The 19,146-nt window shown below is 41.7% G+C and overlaps 1 protein-coding gene across 1 annotated transcript; it reads left to right on the top strand.

Moving 5' to 3' along the window:
• The first annotated feature begins 8,632 nt into the window (after positions 1-8,632).
• Positions 8,633-18,672, top strand: LOC108387393 (uncharacterized). The gene has a single exon (XM_037004104.2). The coding sequence runs from the start codon at positions 11,871-11,873 to the stop codon at positions 12,630-12,632; it is 762 nt and encodes a 253-aa protein (XP_036859999.2). The 5' UTR covers positions 8,633-11,870; the 3' UTR covers positions 12,633-18,672.
• Positions 18,673-19,146: the final 474 nt, after the last annotated feature.

The raw sequence follows: 19,146 nt of genomic DNA, 5'->3' as shown, positions 1-19,146 counted from the left end.
TTCTCTGTAAACATGATACACATTAGCAAGAAAATAATACTGGACAAGATGATGACGGCTCTTCAGCAGGATTTGGGAGACTTCTACTTGAGAACTGCACTCTTCTGAAAACCCAGTCAGAACCTCCACACTCTGACACCATGGTCAGCTCCTGTTGTGGCCTGTCTGCTCTGACCAGGGCTGTGGCCACGGCCTCTGCCAGGAGACCTGCTGCTGCCCCAGCTGCTGCCAGACCACCTGCTGCAGATCCCCTTGTTGCACTTCACTCCTCTCCACCAGCCCTGAGTCAACCACCATCATGCCCGTGTGTCTGCCTTGCTCTCATTCCCTTTGTCCACCACACCTGGCCTTGCCCTGGTCTGTCACTATGTTTTTTCATCCCAACATTCATACCACCAAGCAACTGTTTAAAAAGCAGCAATTCAAACTAAATACCACTCAGAACCTCCAAGTTCTGGGCCTATAACCTTGGCATTCGGTCAGATGACCACATGTCTATACCACTTCATGGGGACAGGCCCCCAGTTCTACAAGAGTTGTTCGTGGCTTTACCTTCACAATGAGTTATGTGTGATGGAGAACCGGTATCTAAAAAGTACTTATTCTCTTCCTATCAGAAAACTGTTGCCCAGAATAGTGTTGATTATGAACTGGAGATAAGATTAGGTTTCTGTCATGTGAACAAAGAAACTGATTTTGCACATTAATCAATGCCTGTACCAAAGAAAATGCCAAATAATTAATTTTTTTCACAAATCAGATTGTCCACCTTACCTGGCATTAAGTTTATTGAGAGAAAACAAGAATGTCCTTTTTACTATAATTGAATTATTGACCAACTACCAAGATCCTTGCACTATTGGGCTCTGGGAAGCTCAAAGTTGAATGAGAGCCAGTTTCCATCCCTTAGGTAACTCACAATGAAATCTTGAATTGAATAGGAAGATATTTGTCAGCAAGGGTACATCGGTAATATTGGTGAGAAAGAGGAATCTGTTCAATCAGAGAGGAGTATATAAGGATTGATTCCTAGAAATAACATGTGTCAAGTTTGAAAATTCAAGGGAAGGTGTACAAGTCACAAACACATAAGACAAGATAAAGTGAAGGAGAGAATCAGATGAAAGCAGAGTATTTATATTCATATAAAGGAAATCATTACATTAAAAAATATATCAAGAAAACTCTATAGTCATTTTGAGGAGGATGGGGGTCTCTAAGCTGTTTCTCTGCCTTCAGACAGAGAACCGACCATCTCTCAACAAGCAAATGACCACACCACTGTGGCTCAATTGGATCAAAATCCTAAGCCTATGAAATCTTGTCTTCACTTTGATAATGATTTCTCACTGATATATTATTCATGTCTCCACAATATTAGCTTTCCTGTTGTCATAAGCACTTTGGTTTACATTCAAACTAAATGCAAAAAAACCTATTATAAATACATAGGAAAATGGTAAAACCACAATCAGAGCACAGACTTCAACAATATTATTTCAAAATTTGTCATTTGGAAAAGAAAAATAAACAAGAATATAGAGAATTTCAGTAGAACCATTATCAACTTAGGTATAATTGGATATTTATATGCAATTTTGTGCCTAAAAAATTGTTTCCATAATTTTCCTATACACCCAGAGCATTCACAAAATACAAAGGTTACAAAAAAATCTTAATAACAGAAATAGTGCAGGCCTTTTTCTCTTAGCAAAATGCAATGAAATTAAACATCAATAACTAGAAAACAACACAACCAAACATGCTCTTGTGCTTTTTTCCTTCCTTGCTGAAAAATTCAGTCTAAAAGGCAATGTGCTGTCTGTATGGAATAGGGATGACCTGTTTGCCTTAAAAGTGTGCTTTATTTCTTTTTTTTATTGAAATAACTTTAAAGTTATAGAAAAGTTGCAAGAATAGTTCAGAGCGTTCTTTGTGATGAAAGGACACCCCATCATGCCTATATACTGGTGTGCTTCCTACATCAAGGTCATTCTCCTATATAACCACTATGAAATCTAATCTTTTGTTTTTTACAAACCATGCTGAAAAACACACCCTTAAATTTATGTCTTGAAGCACATGTAATTGTGTCTCTGTTGAATAAGTTTCTATAAGTGAAATTTCTCAAAGGGCATGCACATTGAAAAATCTTATGGATACTGTTAAATTGCCATTTAAAGAAGTTGGCCCCATTTAGACCCCTCTGCTATCTGTGTATGGGAATGTCCGTGTCCTTATAACTTCACCAATTTATTAAAGTTTTTAAAACTAAATATTTTAATTTGTCCTTCCATACTATTCACTATTTTATTCCCACAACATAGCACAGGACCTGGCATACAGTAGGTGTCTGACAGATAGTTGGATGCATGGATAACTTGTTCAAATAAAAAATCCTGAGACTGAACTCTTTCAAAAGCTTAAAAGGCATTTATATGTCTTTTCAGTGAAATGATTAATATCCTTTACTCTGTTTTGTTTTCTGTACACTAATGATAGAGAACATGCAAATTCTAACTCTTCAGAATCACTTGCTGCCCCGTGAACACGCCGTGTTCTCCTGCGTCTCTGTGCTCTTGTACATCTCAGCATTTCTGGCTCAAGCTCATTGTCCACCTGTCCCTTCTTGTTCATTCAGGCCCATGTCTAACATCCCTTTTCTGCAGTTCTAAATAATTAGTTAATCTGTCTAACCATGAGGGATTCATAGCATTCGGTTTTCTATATAGAAATTTTCTTTTTGCTGTACCTGTTTGATTATTCACCTCTTTCCCTATTCACACTGAGCTTCTCAAAGGTGGGGACTATATGATTTATTTAACAAACATGTATATAGAGTTGGGTTTGGCCATGCTGTGAGCTAGGCCTGGGGGGTTACAAAAAAGACTCATTAGTATCTTTTCTTAGAAAGATCAAGAAAAGTGCTGATAGGACAGTGCCACCGGGATATGAGAGAAGGCTCACCTAATGGATGGGGTCTTTGGGTGGGAAGTATCACGAAGGGTTTGTTGGAGGAGCTGATGACACCTATGTCTAGGAGAATAAGTATTATGGGGGTTCATGCTTAGTGCCTGGAATAGAATAGGGGGAGCTCTCAACCACTGTTTGCTGAAAAGACCTGTGGCTTTTCGGGCTTCAACCCAATCCTTATACAATCCTGTACACATTCTGAGTGTTGAATACTGTGAGGTCTGTGACTCACTGTTGTGCTCAAGAAAGTCTTTCTATTCTAAGGGCATATTACACTCCTGAGAGTGTTAGGTATTATTTAACCCACGAGTTTGCTAACATATTACCTGAATCATCATCAAAAAAAAAAATTAGGGCAATATTCTGAATGTCTCCTATACCCTTTGAATCTTTTGCTATAATATTCACACAACAAAATCTCATTAATTTGGACACATCCCATTTGTGACATGTGTAGGTTCGTTTTCATCTGCTCTGAGCAGGGTTGTGGTCACAGCCTCATCTAGGAAACCTGCTGCTTCCCCAGCTGTTGCCAGCCTAGCTGTTGCAGGGCCACCTGCTGCCACCCCACCTGCTGTGTGCCCAGCTGTTGTGTGTCCAGCTATGGTTGCCCATCCTGCTGCCAGACCACCTGCCGTAGAACGACCTGCTGCCATCCCAGCTACTTCAGCGCTTCTTGCTGCTGAAGTGGCTCCTGCCCTGCTGTGGGCTTGAACGGCCTTACCCTCATCCTGCAGTCCGGGCAGAGAGCACCTGATTCAACAAAACACGTGGTACTTCCTCATGGCGTGACCTTACAAACAGGCCCATGGATTGATATGGAAACCTTTGGCCTCTATATTATTACTTACTCTCTTTTGTAGGAACATCTCATCACCAGTGAATCAGAACTTAGAGATTCTGCATTAAGTTGTTTTAGATTCCCTAATTCTGATGCAAAATACAGACATCTTCAAATGTTCCCCTTCTAGATTTTTTCTTTCTAATGTTTTTCTATGGAATTTATTTTCATGTGGAATTGCTTGAGGTTCCACAATAAAACTTTTAAGCATTGAAAGACACTATTTCTTATTAATGAAATGTTCAATACATATTGCTATCTCTTTTTCTGCTTAAGACAGGAATACATGTTCTCAGGGGACCCTGTAATAGAAGTATTAAATTTGTACTCACCGATGAGATTTTTATCTAGACCATAATTCAGTCTCACAGCAGAAACAAGAAAATGTTTAAAGGGAAACATCTTTGAACCTACTATCTGTAACATGAGAGTTATGCACTACAATTGCTACCAAAAAACTAAAAAGAGTCCTTAGTAAACTATAATCCATGAATTGATTTAAATCAATTTAAATAGAGGCAGTGCAGTATAGAGAATAATCCATGGAATTGGGAATTAGGGTTAGATCTGAATTCTGATGGTACTGCAGACCAGCTGTGCTCCTGGACATGTTACTTAAAACTCTCTCAACCTAGGATTGCTTTTCTCTAAAGAAAAGTTCACAATACCCACTTATCAAGGTTGTTATACATCATTAGTCAACAGGGAAATGCAAATCAAAACACAATGACACTTCACCTCACACCTATTAGGATGCCTATATTACTAAAAAAACAGATAGCAAGTGCTGGTGAGGATGTGGAGCAAAGGGATCCCTGGTACACCGTCAGTGAGAATGTAAATTGGTACAGCTATAATGGAAAACAGCATGGAGGTTCCTCAACAGTTAAAAACAGAATACCATTTCTGGGTATTTATCTAAAGGAAATGAAATCAGATGTGGGATACCTGCACTCTCATGTCTATGGCAACATTATTCACAATAGCCAAGATATGGAGCAGCCTAAATGTCCATCAACAGATGGATGGATAAAGAAGATGTAGTGTATGTATACAATGGAATATTATTCAACCTTAAAAAAAGAGGGAAATTGTGCCATTTGCAGCAGCATGGATGAGCCTGGAGGACATCATGCTAAGTGAAATAACCCAGACACAGAAAGACAAATACTATATAATCTCACTTACATGTGGGATCTAAAATCAGAGGGTACAATTGATCAGTTTCACAAGATAAATAAGTTCTGAAGATCGACTATATAGCATAGGGCTTACTAACAATACAGTTTGTATATTTAGAGGGTATATCATATGTGTCTCACACTTAACAAAGTAAAGATAACTTTTTTAAACTGTAAAGAAAATTGTATGTGTCTGATGTTAAGACAGCAAACTAGAGTTTTCAACATTTTATCTCATATCTACAAGAATCTCTTCATTTCTTAAATAATTTGATCAACTGAAGGGGAAAACTTAAGTTGTGATAAATATTCAATGGGATAAAAGTTCACAGTAGACAAACAAAGGCATGCTCCCTTTTACCTCACATTAGTCTAATTTTATAGTTCATTTTTAAATTAATACAGATTCACAGGGAGTTGGAAAGGGTATAGTAGCATCCTGGGTACCCTCCACCCAATTTCCCCCAGTGGCCACTTCTTGTATAATTATAGTACATACCAAAACTCAGAAATTGACATTAGTACAATCTATAGAACTTGGCCAGATTTTACCAGTTTTGCATGCATTCATGTTTGTGTGTGCAGTTGTATGCAATTTTGTCATGTGTGTAGATTTGTGTAACTGCCATTGCAATCAAGATACAGAGCTGTTCTGCCTGCATAAGGCTCCCTCAAGCTTACTCTTTTATAGCCATATCCACTCTCTCCCACTCATGATCCATAACCCCTGGCAACCACTACTCTGTTTTCCATCTCTACACTTTTATTTCAAGCATGTTCTACGAATCGAATCTTATAGTATGTAACCTTTGGTGATTGGCTTTTTATACTCAACATCATTCCCTTGAGGTCATGCAAGTTGTTCAGTTTATAAATAGTTTTTTTCCTTTTTATTACTGAGGAGAATTTTAAGGTATAGATGTATCCCAGTTTGGGTATTTCAGCGATTCACCTGTGGAGGGACATCTGGTTTATTCACCAGGAGAGGGGCAACTGGTTACTTTTAAGTTGTAAGACATACTGGTCTAATGCTAATACTCTTGGATTTAGTAAATTTGCCTTTATTTTCTGTATTTCTTATTCCTATGGCTTTTAAAAGTTTCATCATAAATCTATGTTCTTCTTGGATTAAACCGTTCTGATATTTTACTCTCCTTTTTTTTTTGCAAAAGAATCGCTCTTTTCTTCTGGGAATCTAAATATCACTTTCTTGGATTACCATCAGTTAATGTCTCAGATTTTGAAAGGCACACAGGCATGAAGCAGGTAAAATACGTTGCTGGAAGTATAGAAATATAGGTTGCATTTATTTCTGTAGCCTACTTAGTTATATTCAATATATAGTGGGTATAGGTGGGATTTATCAATAATCTGCGAATATAGCTGTAGGGAAAAATAATCTTCCAAGAGTTCTGTATCACTTTCCTAACCCATAATTTATCTCAGGCAGGTTATCTTTTGGGCATGTATGCCTGGTTATTTGAGTTCTATCCTTTGAATGAGCACAAAGGTTATTGACTATATCCCATAAAAGTGAATATTCAGAAAAGTGATTTCATATGACTGAATCAGAGAACTAGTATGAATTCTAAAATAAAAACAAGAACATAGGTAGGAGGAAGCATGGAGAACAACAAATAGTCAAGTGAAAGAGATTTGAAAAAATAGTCATAAATGTACAGATTCAAAGAACTGAAAGTCACATTAGAGTGACTTTCAAACAGTAAGGTGTGACACTGCATAGAGTCCAGAAACAGACCTAAAAGCCTATAGGAATTAATGCAAGTGGCAATTTAAAATCATTAAAGAAGAAAGGATTATTTTAAAAGTCCAGGACAACTTGTTAACTTTTGGAGAAAGAAAGGGGAGGGAAAGGAAAGGAAAGGAAGGAGAGATACTATTTCATTCACTAAATAAAAACAAATTTCATTTAGATGAAAAACTCTATATAAGAATGAAGCTGTTAACCTAGGCCACACAGCAGCTCCAATGCAGAGAACTAGGGCTACAACTTGACTCCCAATCTGTGGTTCTATAGCAGATGCTTTCCACTGCCTCCCTATAGTTTGCACCCCCATCCCCACTTTCTTTAGATGGTAGGTGGACATCTCCTGTTTTTAAGAAGGATGAGTTCTTCCCCGAGACCAAGGGGATAGATTATTATTGGTCTAAACCAGCCATAGCAATTTTGCTTCTTTTGGACAGTGATAAATTGGTGAGGGCACGGGTGCATTTCATTCAGTTTTGGCCAGTGAGATACAAGGAATAATCTATAGGGAGGACTGTCCATGCCAAATAAAAAAACAATGTCCCACTAAGAGAAAGCCTCTGTCCTGATCCCTTTTTCCTGCATTGGACACAGATGTGAGGTGTGAGGTGCAGCAGCCATCTTGGGAACATAAGGCAATAAGCATGAAGACAAATGTCAGCATGCTTAAAGATGGCTGAGATGAAAGAGGGAAAGACGCTTTGACCCTGCGTACAATATCATTGAGCCTGAGATAATCAACCTCACATTTTCTGGTAACGGGGGAAACAAACCTCTCGACTTGAAGGTACTCTAGCAGGGCTTTCTGCTACCTGCAGGGAGAAAAATGCCTGAGGAAGACCCTTTCACCTTATCCCTCTTAACTACCCTTTGGCATGGCCAGGCTAGGTTCTAGCGAGCCCTTTTAATGGGCAAGGAAGCTGCGCTATAGATCCCTTGTGGTTTAAATGTCTTTTAAACCACAAGTCCTCACAAACTCTGGATCAGATAGAAAAGCAGGCATTTTCTTTGGGTAGAAATACATTCTCTAAGCAAACACTGGCCCAGCATATTGCACGGTCCTGTGTTTGTCAGAACATCAAGTAGCCCTGCAGATGGCCACGGTCTGGGAAGCCCTGGCTGCTGCCCCACTGGTTCCTCTGGGGCTTTGTCCTAGGAGAGGTGCTGGGGCCGGCGATGAACAGGGAGGGAGCGTGGCGGGTCTTGACTATTCAACGGAAAGTATCCCCATTCCAAGGAGAAAAAAGCCCTGCTGTTGGGTGGCATTTACTGGAATCAGAGCTCTCTTTAATCCATCTGTGGAAAGGAGTGACTGCATTCTGATTCTTGGTGTACCCTGAAGTCCATTATCAAAGTCAAGCCAAATTATGGAACACCAGGACCTTGTTCCCGTCTGGGTTTCTGAAGAACAGGGTCCCACATCCAGGGCCCCCCACAGTGGAGCTAGGGTCCACTTTAGAGACACAGACGCCCTCCCAGCCCATCATCCTGGCTGGAGCTCTGCCTGCTGTAAAGGAGGAACAAGCAGCTCCTAGAGGCCAGGAGGCCCTCCTGGAAGAAGACTGCCCCACCCAGGAGCCCTGAGGATTCGGTGCACACAACACTGTGTGTTCAGGAGCTTATTCTCCTGCAGTAACAAATCAATCCCACAATGTCAGTGGTTTCACGTAACAATAAAAGTTTATTTCTTGCTCTCAAAGAAAAAAAAAGAATGCAACTTAAGGTACTAGAAGAAATCATGAGGGATTTCCAAACATAATCTACAGCTTATCCTGATACACACAGACACATACACACACACACACACACCATAAAGGAAAAAAATAGCCATTATAAATAAAAAATATCTTTATTGAGTCATCAGTAGGCCTGAGTCATCAGGGCTCCTCAGGGACATTCTTTCCTCCCCAATCCCAGGTCTTCTGGAAACCTCAGAGTTCTTCTTCTATGCCATAGTGGAGCTCTCCAGGACCTTTGCTCCCAAAACAACTTGGAAACTGCTCTTGTTCCCTCATCTTCCTGTGACAGAAGAAGTGGCTGAGGACCTTTCCAAGAAGATGCTCTATTTGGGTTCATCAGTTACACACAGTTCAGGCTCAGAAACACCACTTCAACCTCCAAGCTGAGGTCCAGTGGGGAGCCTACACTGTTGTCATCCTGGTTGTGTCAGCCTAGAAATTAGCGCCAGGGCAGGAGGAGAAACCGGCTAGGACCAAAAAAAGCATCATGAGGAGTTTGGTTAATTAGGGCTTGTAAGTCCCTTAAGGTAGAAAGGGATCCTCAAAGTCATTTCATCCAATCGCCTCCATCTGGTTCTTGAGTTTTCCTCTGCAACACAGCTTACACTTAAATACCTCTACTATGCGTAGAGGAGGCCATTCCGTACAGCATCTTCCCCTTGGTGAGCCAAAATCTGTTTCTCTCCACGAGCCCCCCATTTAATGTGTATCAGCCATTGCAGCCATTTGGGGCAAGTCTAGTCTCTCACACGTCTCCTTTTTTTTTCCCCCCAGGTTTCTTTAGGTTATATTTCCAAAGTTTTTTCATCTATTTTTCACTGGGCAGGATGTCACCATCATAGCAATTTTACTTTTAATATACCTCAATTTATTCTTCTTATGTGGCCTGGAACTAAATGCATTTTCCAGATGTGTTCTGAATGCTCAGAGAGGAGCTGCTCTTCCTTTTCAAATGCCACCCTCCATTAATGTATCAGTGTTTGCATTCAGGGTTTAATCTGGTGTTAATGGCAGTGAGTGGGGACTTGTACTGAGATTACTATCATGTGAAACGCCTGTGTCTTTTCTTTACCAATTTCGTTACTATCGAGAGACTGTCAGTGAAGTTCAGCTGTCCATGGCTCTGGCCTCAGAAAGACCAGTCCAGGACAGGAATGGCTACCCAAAAACCATCCTAAAGTTGAAAGTGACACATATTTGGGAGAACAAAATACAAAGACGGGATTTTTCAGTACGTATTCTCCTCCCTCCCTGGTTTTCCTCAATCCCCAAGGGTACAAATGTGCTGAAAGCTACCCAGTGAGCTGGCAGTACTCATTGTTTGAAAACTAGTTAGCTAGTCGTTTGGTTCGGCATTTTTGCACCCTATAAGCTTTTACTTCATCCCCACTATGAGAACATACATAGGCTGATGTTGTTTGATCTGGATATTCATTTTCTGTCTCCTTTCTACAAAATAAAGACCTAGAGAGTAAAATCTGATCAATGAAGCAGAAGAGTATAGAGCATCTTCAGAGCACAGCGATTCAACAGAGAGAGCAAGATGGTAGGGTGTGGATTAGAGCCACAGGCAGGGACACCAGGCGACGTGACTTGGGTTGGTGAACCTTAGAAACAGAGGGGAGAACCAACATACCCTGGGAAAGCCAGGAAGACAAGAAGTCAGGGTCAGAAGGAAGGTCAACCCTGCACAGAAACGAGGGACCCGAACCTTACAATACAGCTGGATAGAGAAATTCTAGCTAGTTCTGCAGCCACCTTCCCCTAAGAAGTCCTAAAGCTGAGTTCCAGAGAAAAAGGAAATATCACTTCACATTTGTTAGGATGGCTCTTATCAAAAAACAGAAGATAGCAAGTGTTGGTGAGCATATGGGGAAATTAGAATCCTTGTACACTGCTAGTGGGAATATAAAATAGTGTAGCCACTACAGGAAACAGTATGGAGGTTCCTCAAAAATTAAAAATAGAACTACCATATAATCCATCAATCCTACTTTTGGGTATACATCCAAAACAACTGAAATCAGGATCTTGAAGAGATATCTGCACTCCCATGTTTACTGTGGCATTATTCACAATAGCCAAGATATGGAAATAACCCAAAGGTCTATTGACAGACAAACGGATAAAAAAACATGCAGTATATACACATAATAGAATATTACTCAGCCTTTAAAAAGAAGGAACTCTTCCCATTTGCAACAGTATGGGTGGACCAGGAAGACATTAGGCTAAGGGAAATAAGTGAGTCACAGAAGGACAAATAAATACTATATGATTCCACTTTTTATTCTCAGCCTCTATGAGTTTTATTATATGAGATATCTAACATCATCAAACTCATAGAAGCAGAGAATGAATGGTGGTTCCCATGGGGAGAGGAAAGGAGTAGTTGCTGTCAATAGGTATAAAGTTATAGTTACACAAAATGAATACATTTTAGAGATCTGCTGTACATTGTGCCCAAAGTTAACAATACATTATGATGCACTTTAAACCTTAAGAACACCTAGCACAAGATCTATCCTCTTAACATGCACATCTTCACATACACACACACACACACACAACAAGGAGACATAGAAAACTTTGGAAGGTGATGGATATACCTAATACCTTAATTGTAGTGATGGTATTACAGCTGTGTGTATTATGTCCAAACTCATTAAATATAAATGTTGACCATGTGCAACTTTTTGTATATTATGCATACCTCAATAAAGCCAAGAGAAAAAAAGGAAACATCAAAATTTCATGACTTACTTTTCTTCCTCAGAACAGTTATTTGTTTCTCATTGGAAAGTCTAGAAAAGGGGTTATGATTTGAGGGATGTGCCCTCAAAGTCTTCTTATTCTCATGCTAGTGATCCTATTTCACATTCAAAACTTTTCTGCCCACCTGACACACAATGAACGAGCCATTAAAATGCAGCTTTATCCTCCCAGATCACCAAAAGGAATGTGAACAGGTAAGAATCATTCTCATGCAGGGGCAGCCATGATATGCCATGCAGAATGAAACTAACACATATATCATCTTTGTATCATTATGGCAGCTTTCTTTGAGGAAGCTAAAGCAAGAGAGGCACATGAGAAGCGATTCAGGAAGAGCTGATGGGATGCACCCTAACATATCGGGACAGGAAACAATGTTTTCCATCTGTTTTGAAAAGCTTAACCAGGAAAACAAACTTGGCTTATTTGATAATTGTCTATTTATTAGGACAAACAATGACAAGGAAAGAATGCTGTATTTGATGACAACAGCTCCTTAGCAGGGTATAAAAAGGGAACTGGGCAAGGAGATTTCCAGACCTTCCAAACCCACCTTCCTGAAGACACACCCAGAACCTCCACCCACCAACACCATGGTCAACTCTTGTTGTGGCTCCACCTGCTCTGACCAGGGCTGTGGCCTCGGCCTCTGCCAGGAGACCTGCTGCCGCCCCAGCTGCTGCCAGACCACCTGCTGCAGGACTACCTGCTGCCGTCCCAGCTGTGGTGTGTCCAGCTGCTGCCGCCCCTCCTGCTATGGCTGCAGCTACTGCAGGCCCAGCTGCTGCTGCCCCTCCTACTGTGGCTCTAGCTGCAGTGGCTCCAGCTGCTGCAGGCCCAGCTGCTGCATCTCCAGCTGCTGCCGCCCCTCCTGCTGTGGCTCTAGCTGTGGCGGCTCCAGCTGCTGCAGGCCCAGCTGCTGCATCTCCAGCTGCTGCCGCCCCTCCTGCTGTGGCTCTAGCTGTGGCGGCTCCAGCTGCTGCAGGCCCAGCTGCTGCATCTCCAGCTGCTGCCGCCCCTCCTGCTGTGGCTCTAGCTGTGGCGGCTCCAGCTGCTGCAGGCCCAGCTGCTGCATCTCCAGCTGCTGCCGCCCCTCCTGCTGTGGCTCTAGCTGTGGCGGCTCCAGCTGCTGCAGGCCCAGCTGCTGCATCTCCAGCTGCTGCCGCCCCTCCTGCTGTGGCTCTAGCTGTGGCGGAGCCTGCTGCAGGCCCAGCTGCTGCATCTCCAGCTGCTGCCGCCCCTCCTGCTGTGGCTCCAGCTGCGGTGGCTCCAGCTGCTGCAGGCCCAGCTGCTGCATCTCCAGCTGCTGCCGCCCCTCCTGCTGTGGCTCCAGCTGCTGCCGCCCATCTTGCTGATGCCCTAGCTGCTGTGTCTCCAGCTGTTGCTGCCCCTGTTGCAGCCTGTGTCCAGTCTGTGGCTGGGTCTCCTGCTACACCACTTGTTACCACCCAACCTGTGTCATCTCCACCTGTCCCCACCCCACGTGCTGTGCCTCCTCTTGCTGCTGAATCTCTGCCTATAATCTCTGTAACATGATGGGTGTCCACCTGCTGCTGCCCCTCTTGCTGCATTTCTAGTTGCTGCTGCCTTAGCTGCTGTCAGACCACCTGCTGCAGAACCTAGTGTTGCCGCCCCAGCTTCAGGGTATCCAGCTGCTGCAGTGTGTCCAGCTATTGCCAGAACACCTGCTGCCATGCAGTCTGCTCTACTGGTTCTTGCTGCTCAAAGCCCTGGCTTGCACCTACCCGTCTTCCATCAACCAATCTTGATGTAGTCCAACTGTGAGATGAATCATGACAGGCCAATGGTAAAACCTCAGTTCCAACTGATTCTTAAACTGAGTTTAACCTCCAAATATCCTGCCTATCCCCACCATGTTACTCTCTCCCAAATGAACACAAAGTTTGAACTTTCTCTGAAATCTGTCAAGCAATATGTCATCTCACTTGATATATTTGCTCCCTGCCAGATTTTTCTCATATGGAGATGTTCCTATATCTTAAATAAATCTTAATTTTCCATGCATAAGAGTGCCATGTCTCATTATTTTTCCTTCTTGAATTGTCATTGTTAGCTGTCAGTAGTTAGCTTTCTCTGCAGAAAAAGCAGGCTGCAGTAGGCGATTTCAGGATTCCCACCTCTATCCCCTCAGCACTCCTCATTCTAATACAGGAAGATGATTTCTTACAGCAAGCGTCTGGAACTCTCTGCCAGAAGACTTTCTCTGGATGAAGGAGCAAGCTCTGGGAAGGCCAGAGGAAGGAGTTAAAGTCTCTAGGGGGTAGTGTTCAACCAATGGTCAGGAGCCAGTGGATTCATGCCCTGGCTTCTTCCCCCTCAAATCAGGGCATGTTGTACCAGCCCCCAGAGGTCTTTAGTGGAATTCAGCCCCAGCTGCCTATGGGAGTAATCTGCTGTTGTAATCATTATATTTTGGCTCCCATCCTGTCCCTGGATCACTTCCCAGGTGCCCTAACCATGCTTCTTAGGATCATTTCTCAAATAAACTGGTTGCTCTTAAACCCCTGTTTTTATAACTTACCCACTTGATGTTGCCATATGCTGTTGGTTAGAAGCAAGTTACATGACGGAAGGGAATTATGTAAGTCCATGAATACCAATAGGCAGAAATCACTGGGCCATCTGAGGGGCCGCCTATCCTAACTTTTATGTAATATTGACTAAAAGAATCAAAACACATATAGTAAGATTCCATTTACATAAAATTCAGAAACATGTAACACTGAACTATATTGTTTATGGATGCACACCTAGTAGCAAATTAGGACAACTATCTGTAGGGTGGAAGAAGGGAGATGTGGTCAAGGAAAGACCTATCACAGACCCTCTTGATAATAGCAATGTTCTATTTCTTGACTTGGGCTTTGGGCATAGAGATGTTTGCATCCTAATTTATTATATTGTATCTATATGTTTTATACACTTTGAAGTATATTTGTGTATTTCATAATAAGTTTTTATAAATTCATGGTGAACTGAAATGCTTACGTCATTTAAAATTTAAAAAGAAAGATCCGATTAAGCAGTGATTAAAGATAGTTAAAGAACAAAGAGAAAATCAATTAATAGTATATGGGCATTTATATTGTTTTAAATATTGCTGTGTTACACATACTACTTAATATCAACTGGTAATATTGATTAATGTGTACTCATAAATATTTTAATAGAATTCAATTTTTAGTATGAAGGACCTTAATTGAATGAAAATGTGTTAATTTCCTTATCACTTACCCATACCTATTATTGATATCTCTCTTTAGATATTACACAGTAAATCACTATAATTTATCTAGTGGTAGTGCGTTTTAGCCACAGATAAAATACATTCCAGGCATTTATAAAAATAATGATGAGCATTAAAGTAACATATGTCATACCTGATAAGAAAAGCCTTTTTTGCATGCCGTTCTTTAAAGGATATGTCAACACGATGTGCCAAGTTTCCCTTGGAGACACAGCACACGTTCAGTGACAGTGATGGCGAATATCAATTGGGTCATCCAAATTTCCTTGATGTTTACCTAATTAAGGTCTTTTTATTACAGAATTCTAAAACAACAACAAAATAAGTAGTTTAAAAATAAAAAGTATACCAAAGTGAAAAATTATACTCCCTCTACTCTATGTAACAAGAGACGCACAGTTAAGGTAGATTATACATAATTTGTGTTTATGATCTCGATATTATTTATAAATTCTATTAGACTATGGGTAAAAATTTTAGCAAGGAATATACAGACTGATAGCTATTCTGGTTTTGATTTTCATTAAAAAAGAAAAAAACTCATGTTCTTTCTATAGTAATTTTCCATTGTGCTCCAGGCCCCATTGTTTCATTTTCATCCACATAGGGCTTTTGGTTTTGGTATTTAAGTGATCTAAAAGAGTAAACAGAATTATCTATGGTTCAGTCTGAAGTTGCTCAAAGTAGTGTTTCTAATTCAGGATCATTTTATTTAGATGTTACTGTCTTGTCAATGGGTTTCAGCCCCAGGCAAGTTAGCTATGGATTCAATGAGACCGAAAAAATGACAATGGAATATTCTTGGGGTGAAAGGGTTTTTACCCAACTTTATTCCCATGGTGGCAGGTCAGTCACTAGAATCCTGTCCACTCAGAGCGAGTCTGCAGGCAGCAAGCCGGTCTCTGCCTCTGGGCCTCTCTGCCCCCACAGCCATCTCAGGCTCTGTCCTTGACGCTGCCACCACTCCAGTCTCTGCTCTCCTGCAGCCATGTGGCCATGCCACCGTGTTGCCCAGAGCACTGGGCGGAGCTCTTTATAGAGTCAATAACAACATACTGCCCACACGTGTGTAGTGAGCTAGCCAACCAGGGCCAGGTGAGAATCCTGGCCGTAGGAACCTTCACTTGATCCACACTCCACCCCTCCAGGATTCTTGCCTCTCAATCTATGCGCCCTCAATCCTCTGCAATGGTCCCTGTGTGAGGAAGCTGGAACATTGTAACCAAATTCCACAATAACATAATACAATATACAAATAACAAATTATGACAAATTATAATAACCCTCAAGCCTGAGGATATCCACTGCCACCAAGTAGTCATCCTGGCTGTATTTGAACCAGTCCTACTCACATGAGTTTATCAGAAGAACCATGGGTGGGCCTTACAATACCCACCTTCTCCAGCCTCCCCAGTAGAAAGTCTTGCAGACACACAGGCTGGTCTTGTTACTTTGTCTCCGGCTTCTGCTTTGTCCTCAGCAGCCAGAACCACTGCTCTGGTTTCAATTGCCACAGCTCCAGTAAGAGTCTATTATTTGACTTTCCACCCAATTTCTGCCTGTCTGCTCCTGCGTTTATCAAATCATCTGGGTCCTCGTGACCTTCATGGGGTCCTTTAAATTCTCCCTTTGAGTAGCAGACCGTATTTCCTTTTGTGCCCTCATTGCTTGAGCCTGAGGATGGAAGCAGAGCACAGAGTGCTCCATGTCCTGGGGAGGGGGCTGCACCTCTCCCGGAGGAAACCGTGGTTGCCGAGTCTTTCTTTCTGGCTCTCCACCAGCTTTCAACCGGGTGGGGTTTCAACCGAGGAGAGGCTGATGCCTCCAGCACCGGCAGGGCCTCCATCCGCACCTGTTTGTCAAACCTCCACTCCTTCCTTTCTGGGGCTGACGGCTCCACTACACCCTTCACCTGCCCCCGGTCACCTGGCAGCCTGTGCCCTCGTGCTGCTGCTTCTCCAGCTACCACAACATCTTCTACCATTTCTCCAGCACCTTGTAGTGATGGCATTTTCAGTCACCAACAAACTTTTTACCTCCTCAACAGCACCTTGCAACTCATGTTCTTGTGCTTCCTGCGGGAGGGCGTCTCTCTCTCTTGGAGCCTTTTTCAATATTGTGAGGAAAAAACTTCCCAATGTTCCCACTGCCTCACGGGCTTTCTGTTTCTCAAAGGATTTATTTATTATACCAAGGGCCACCCCTGCTGCCTCAGGTGTCATGTCCACCCCTTCCCAGTCTTGGGGTGGGGCCCAGTCCTCTAGGAGGCAAGCCACATCAGACCACATGCCCACTGCAGACACTCGAATGTCTCCCCATGCATAGAGCAGCCCGTGGAAACACTCCTCCCAGGAGGGCAGCCTGTTCCATTCCTCTGTCAACAATGAATCCTGCTGACCGTTGCCAATTGTCTTGCCAGTGGGTTTCAGTTCACTTGCAAGTTCACTATGGATTCAATGAGACCGAAAAATGACAATGGAATGTTCTTGGGGTGAAAGGGTTTATAACCCAACTTTATTCCCACGGTGGCAGGTCAATCACTAGAATCCTGTACACTCAGAGAGAGTCTGCATGCAGCAAGCCGGTCTCTGCCTCTGGGCCTCTCTGCCCACCCTGCCGTCTCAGTCTGTCCTTGACGCTGCCACCACACCAGTCTCTGCTCTCCTGCAGCCATGCAACCATGACACCATGTGGCCTCGAGTACTGGGTGGAGCTCTTTATACAGAGTCAATAGCAACGTATTGCCCACACAGGTGTAGTGAGCTAGCTGACTGGGGCCAGGTGAGAATCCTGGCCACAGGAACCTTCACTTTATCCACAGTTACCAATTCTATTTTAATATTTTAGCTACTTCTGTTCCCAACTTAATATTATACTAATACATGTAATATAGACAGTTTAAAGAGGTCTCAAACTTGGCTGTACATTAAGATTACTTGAGGGGCTGTAAATAATTGAGATGCCCAGGATACACACCGAATCAATTAAACTCAGAGTTTTGGGGGCAGGAGCCAGGCATCAGTAGTTTTAATCTCTCCCCAGGTGGTTCCAATATGCAGCCCACTTTGTGAGGCACTTGTCTAGGGGCTGTGCTCTCTGTACACTTCTCTATAATAAGAACGTATGCTGCCTTTGCTGCTGTTACAAAGGGTTTTTCTTAATCTCCCTGAATTTATATAGAAAACTCTCCCCTAGTAATCAAAATCTTTTTTATGTTTTTTTCCTCAGCATCTCCTATAGAGCAAATCAAGTGAAATCTCTCCCCTGAGAACACCATGTTAACTCACAATTGCCTCATCATCTCTAGCTCTGCAAACACAAGCCTATGAGATAAAAAAAAAAACATAAATCAAGTGTTTACTAAGCAAGTTATTGTGATAAAAATAGTACAAAGGGCTTGGCCTCCAAATGATCCTAATTAAGGTATTTAAAGATGTTATCAGAGGATAACCTAATAATTTCTCTCTGACTGGGACTTTCCTGATTTTAATACTCAAAGTCTTGAGCTGGAACCCCCTCAGTCCTGGACAAAGAGGGATGACTTGTCCATGAAAATGATTGGTAATAGTTAAAAGCATGCCTTGGTACTTCTTAGTACAGCTCTGAATGAACCAGTGATAGAAGCACAAACATCAGTGGTTTCCAAAAACACATGTCAGGTTAAAGGTGCCAGACAGGAAAGAAATTATACCATATATCATTTGTTTGAAGTTCTAGGTCAAAATGAATCTATGGCAAAAAAACAAACAAATTATTAAATAGTGTTTTCCTCTGTGGTGGTGGGGAGTTTACTGAAGTGAGATCTGAGAACTTTCTGGTAAAATAGTTCTCTATCTTGATAGGTGTGGGGGTTATATAGATGTGTATACATTTGTCAAAGGTCACAAAATGGTATACTTTGGATTTGTGCATTTTAGTGTATGTAAATTTTACCTCAAGTGTAAAATAAATTATAAAAAGTAAATTAAAAACAGTGACTGGAAATATTTACTTACAAATAAATCTACATATCAAATTGTCATATTGGTTAATTTGCCTTAAGCACAATTCTTTTTAGTTAAATTTCACTACTATGAATTCCTCTGATGTGTTTCTACATTATATTACAGGTGTGTGTGGTCTTCTCAGAAAACTGTAAATTCCCTGGGAGGAGACTCTAAATCACATTTAATGACCGGCAAATGCATCTCAGATCATCCACTCAGCAAATCTGCTTGTGAACAAGGCAGGAACTTGATACAGGCAATTCTTCAAAGCTTGAATGAGCGTTCAGAATAAAGTAGTAGATCTCTAAGTGTGAGCCTTGGGCCTTCAACATCAACATCTGCCTGGGTACTTGTTAGAAATGCAAAACTTCAAGCTCCAGAAACTGGGAATATCCTAATTATTTTTAACAAGACTTGCAGATGACTTATGCTCAAATTGGAATATCAGTAAAGAATAAGTAGAAATTGTAATTAAATAAGGTTGAATTGACTAAAACCATTCACATTTCAAATTGATCCAAAAAAGTTGTGCTATACATTTCCCAGCTCTGGAGGTAAGTTCTGAGGAAAGCCACCTTCTGATTATTCAACATTTTCACTTCATTGGAGAAATGT

Source organism: Manis javanica, chromosome 4 (genome assembly GCF_040802235.1).
Source record: "Manis javanica isolate MJ-LG chromosome 4, MJ_LKY, whole genome shotgun sequence".
Lineage (NCBI taxonomy): Eukaryota > Metazoa > Chordata > Mammalia > Pholidota > Manidae > Manis > Manis javanica.
This window is presented reverse-complemented; position numbering and strand designations above follow the sequence as displayed.

Coding starts and splice junctions, on each gene's coding strand:
- LOC108387393 (XM_037004104.2), top strand. CDS start 11,871: ATGGTCAACTCTTGTTGTGGCTCCACCTGCTCTGACCAGGGCTGTGGC.